This window comes from Polyodon spathula, chromosome 25, assembly GCF_017654505.1.
Source record: "Polyodon spathula isolate WHYD16114869_AA chromosome 25, ASM1765450v1, whole genome shotgun sequence".
Lineage (NCBI taxonomy): Eukaryota > Metazoa > Chordata > Actinopteri > Acipenseriformes > Polyodontidae > Polyodon > Polyodon spathula.
The window spans coordinates 14,774,765-14,779,858 of NC_054558.1; the positions used below are offsets into that span (position 1 = coordinate 14,774,765).

Genomic DNA, 5,094 nt, shown 5'->3' on the forward strand with positions numbered 1-5,094 from the left:
AAAAAAAAAACTCAGGCCTAGCGCCCCTCTCAAGCCTCGGGCTCACATGGTGTGGCTGCGCTTGCCCTCGATGACCACGGCGACTGAATTGGCTGCATAGCCCGACATCGACCGCGGTTCTCCCGCTGACCTCAGGCTTGGAACAGCGCCTACCCAGCCCCGATTGACTCGACACCGATGTAACCATCTTCGGCGTCACCTACAGCCTGGCGCCGACCACGGCCACCATCGGCACCAACCTCGGCACCAACAATGCTTTCCTTGGTGCCGATTGACTTGGCACCGGTGAACAGCTTCAGAGTGCTACCCATCGGCATCGACCTCATCACCGATTGACTCAGCACCAACTGACTCGGGACCGAACACTCAGCACCGACAGCGCTCTCCTCGGCGTTGATCCCAGCACCGGTGAACTTCTTCGGAGCCGTCTACAGCCCGGCACCGACCTCGGCATCGATTGACTCAGCGCTTTCCTCGACGCCAATCCCGGCACCGACTAATTTGGCCAGTGCACACTTCAGAGCAGTCCTACACGCCCGGCAGCGGACCGCGCTACCGGCATCCCACTGATCCAGCGCAGGACCACGCCCACGAGCCATGCCGTGTGCGTCAACTGAGTCCGCCGCTGGTATTCACAATTGCGACCAGCGCAAACGGCGAAGCTTGCCCCAAACAGCGGATACCCCCATCCTGCTCCAGATGCTAGAGCCAGACATGCTCCAAGCACTGGTGGTTGAAGTTTGGATGCTCTCCATGCAGTAAAGTTCTCCAGAAACTAAAAAGGGAGGGGTGCAGGAAGAGAGCTCTCTCCCCAGCATAAGCTCTCTCCTGAGCCATGGGAGAATGAATCAGTGGTCCAGGTCCTCCGCAGATTCCTCTAGGACACCCCCCCCCCCCCAATCCCCGCTACAGTGACCAGAGAGCTCTCCCACACACCTGCGTCACCCCTTCTACACCACCGGTACAGAGGCTCAGGCACCTCTCAGGGGAGGCGGGATGGTCACCACCTAGGCAGTACCGCTCGAGGGGGCACTCACCAGGGGACAGGTGGTCACCACGCAGGTACAGCTCTCCTTCCCCGTGCAGGCACAGACGTTCACCATCACAGTTGTTCAGCTGAGCGGCACTTCCAGGAGTTGGCGGTGACTGTGAGGGCTCAGCAGACTGTGCTGGAGATCCTATTGAAGTTGCAGGGCAGACTGCCCCCTACCACCGGGCAGCCCCAACTTCCACAGTCTCATTCCCCATCCGCAACCACCCTTATCTCCAGCCCCACAGTTCTGTCCGTCGAGGCATCAACGGGACGTCTCGACCCATCCACCTTCGCATCGTATCAGTTTCACAGACTTAGGGGCTCCTTACCCCCCCTGCCGCATGTGTCGCAGAGGGAAGAGTGCCGGGCACTAATGCATCTAGCCACGAACGTCCCCTGGCTGCAGAACAAGGAAGGAAAGCGGAATACCGCTGTCCGCCCAGCACAAAGGGCACCACAGCACGCCCTCCCTTTCTTGCCATGCACTTCCTGGAATTTTGGTGTGCTCCTCCTGCAGAACCCCAGCTCTGCCACCCTCCACTCCAGAACAGCAGAGTCCTCTGTTGCACTTGCATTGCCCAAGAAGCGGGCCCTAGCCCATTCCCCACTATCGTGGACACCGTCACGGTATGTGCAAGGTTCCCCTTCACCAAGGGGGATAATGATAACGCTATGCTCTGCTGAAGAAGGCATACGCGTCAGCAGCGCTGTCAGTTTGAGCAGCGAACACCATGGCTATACTGGTGCTCTATCAAACCCAGTTAACAGAGAGGCTGCAGGAAAGATCCACGGAGGCAGACATAGGGGAGCTCCCTATGGTATCAGGATGATGTTGGGTGCCTGCCGGCATTTGTGGCTGACGCAAGCCAAGGGACGACGGTTTCAGACCAATTCTGGACCTCAGGTCCTCAACTTGTTCCTCAAACAGAAGAAGTTCAACATGTTGACAGAACAGAGTATTCTTCAGTCCGTCCAACCGGGTGACTGGTTCACACCGATCGACCTGCAAGACGCCTACTTCCATGTCCCAATCCGTCCCGCACACAGAAACTATCTGCGCTTCGCCTTTCAAGGCAATGTGTATGAATTCTGCGTGCTGCCGTTTGTCCTTTTGCTGGCGCCCCGCACATTTTCTAAGTGCATGGATGCAGCACTGGCTCCTCTCAGGTTGCGGGGTATTCGGATCCTGAACTATCTGGACAATTGCCTAGTTTGCATGCGTTCCAAAGCACGTGCCAAGGCGCACACAAAACAGGTCATAGATAATGTGACGAAGCTAAGGCTCTCTATACATCAACAGAAGAGCAACTTCATACCGTCGCAGTCCACAGTGTTCCTGGGGATCAAACTGAACTCTCTGATCAGGCGTCTTCTATGTCAAAGACAGGATTAGGTCTTTGGAAGTCACACTCTCCCAATTCAGAGAGATTGCTCTTCTACAGGTCAGAATATTTCCAAGGTTGTTGGGGCTGATGGCAGCCACCTCGAGATTCCTTCCCTTAGGGCTGCTGAGAATGCACCCACTTCAAGCATGGGTGAATACGCTCAAGGTGCACCCAGTCCAAGATTGGTACCGGCTGGTGCGAGTGTCCAGACAGTGCCTGAAGACACTGGAGTGGTGGCTCCGTTCGGTCAATCTGTGCCTTGGATCTCCCCTCGGATCCTCTCACAGAAGGGAAGTGGTCAATACAGACGCCTCCAGCCTAGGCTGGGGAGCAGTCTGGAATGGGAGAGGAATAAGAGGTCAGTGGAAGGGTCTTGCAGCAAGCGCAGATAACCCTGGTCAGAGCTTTCCGTGCAGCTGCTGTACCTCCAAATGCTATCTGAGGAAGAGGAGGGACACGGGTACTAATTCTCTATGTCATATATGTAAATGCACAGGTAGCTGTGGGGTGTAACTTGATTTTTTTTTCTACAATAGTGAATGACTTAATTGTATGGCAGCCAACAAAGGATGCTCAAGTATCTGTGCAGTGCTCCCCCTCCCAACCAGAGCAAGGTGCATGATTTCTTGCTGGTACTCTGCTCAATGACCTGTAGGCCACCAAGTTGTCTTATTTGGATGGTTTTAACCGGCACTCCATCCTGCCCCCTGTTGTGACTGGTACTGCATCACTGTAAAGCAGCAGGGCCTGTTTCTAACCAGGCTCCCTTGCAGCTGAGGAGGGGCTGAGACACACTGCAGTGCTGGGACCCCTGAGGATCCTTCCTGAGGAGCTGTCTGCTGGAAGCGAGGAATTCTACCAGAGGAGCCCTGCTCCCTCACTGGAGGGTGAGTTCAGCTTGCACTCTACAATCCAGTGTACACTTGGCTTCCTTGCCAGGGTCTTGCATGGCCCTGACTTGATCTTTACAATACAGGCTGCCCTGCAGTCAGGCTAAAAAATAACTTTGCTTATGGTCTGTTTTATACCCAAACCTTCAAGTCTACATCACAGAATTGTACTTGGCACTAAGCTATGACTTTAGTGTTCTAGTATTGGGACTTTTGTCCAACTGTCTCCCCTGCCCTGTCTGCCTCTCTGCAGGTCCTCAAGTAACACACTCCTATTGATGCTGGGCACTGGAAACAATGGCTGTATTGGGAGCCCTTCCTGTTCCTAACCCTTTATTTCCTCTGTCCTGCTTTCTCTCCCCCAGAGCCCCAGCAGGCTCTGGCCTGGCTGCCTGTCCTGGCTGCTCCACTGCTCCTTATGGCTCTCCTGGGATCCCTGTCTGTGGGTGTGGCATCATCCTGGACTTGGAGCAGAGTCCAGCAGTGAGCTCCTCGTTCCTACCCCCACTAATAAAATGCACAATGCAGTCTGCATGGTTTCCAGCTTGCTAGAACAGCCATTCTGATTTTGTGTTGCAAAATAAAATGCTTTCATAGAGCCTCTCTGGTCAGTCTGACTTTTTTTTTTTTTCCCTCTTTGGTGTCACTGAGTTAGCTATTTACCTCTAACTGGATGTGTAGATATTTAAGGGAATCAACTTACTGCTGCCTTTGCTCTGAGAACTTGATATACAAAGCTTACAGAACTGCAGGTGAAACTTGTGTCAAACTAATTTTAAATACAGTGCCATATGAGTGTTCTAAATGGGCTGTGGAACAACACAACTAAAATATGTTGTGTGTGTATATAGCATTCTGTAAATGTACCATGCATCTTCCAATTCACTGGAAACTGCAGTAGAAAGTGTGGATTAAGATGGATCCCCCGGGAGAGTTTTCTAGTCCAACACTAGACCAGTGGTGGCCAGTACACCAAGTATTGGGATCCATTTTGGTGGCTCTCCCTGGCCTCTGTGATCCACCAGCAATAGTGAACAAGAGTACAATAAAGTGATTCACTTTTGATCAAGAGGAATGATCTGGCTTTAAGCCAGTGGTGAAAAAGACATTAAGGAAAATAAAGTTCTGAATGCTGCTGTGTCTTTCATCCAACATAAATCATTCCATAAAAGTAGTAAAGAACATTGTAATTTATTAAAGAAACATCTTAGTCAAGTAGACAAATGTTTTGGTTTCTACACAAACTAAACACAATGGCATAAAGTTTAGTGTGAACTTTTGCACTGACCATTTTCCGGAGCGGGCTCAAAAGCTGTTGCAGTTCAACAAAGCGGAGCCTTGACAATGTAATTGGAAAGCTTAACGCGCTCTTTCAACTGCAGGTTGGTCAGTGCTGACAACATAATCTCCCACAAGCATGTGGAACCAAAACAAACATTCCAGCTCCCACCTTTTGTTAACGTAATGCTTTGGTGCCAGCTTCTCCTTGTTTGAAATAAGCATGTTTAATCCAGATTGGTACTACTGGAAGGCACAGAAGGCTCTCCCCCATCTTTTGTAACTCGCACCACAAAGCAATCCATTGAAACCACAGAACTCTATGAACCAACACATTTGAGGAAGCTTGTTGCTTGGTTTACTGAGCTATGGCAGCCAGAGTAGTTATTAGTGTCATCTACTATTGGAATTAACTTATTTTTCTTAGTATATTAGTTGTCATGAATTACAGTTTTTAAACACTGACTCAAACCTGTTAACTATGCTTATTTAGACTGGTCCACCAGAA

At 51.2% G+C, this 5,094-nt stretch overlaps 1 protein-coding gene across 1 annotated transcript in view; it reads left to right on the plus strand.

Annotated features, from left to right (window-relative positions):
• The window catches only part of LOC121300237 (zona pellucida sperm-binding protein 3-like), a 13,072-nt gene extending 9,277 nt beyond the window's left edge, over positions 1-3,795 (plus strand). The window contains exons 8-11 of the mRNA XM_041228735.1: positions 1,551-1,660; positions 3,074-3,137; positions 3,192-3,305; positions 3,674-3,795. Of these exons, the coding sequence (XP_041084669.1) occupies positions 1,551-1,660; positions 3,074-3,137; positions 3,192-3,305; positions 3,674-3,795 (410 nt within the window). The remainder of the gene's footprint in view (positions 1-1,550; positions 1,661-3,073; positions 3,138-3,191; positions 3,306-3,673) is intronic.
• The last annotated feature ends 1,299 nt before the right edge of the window (positions 3,796-5,094 follow it).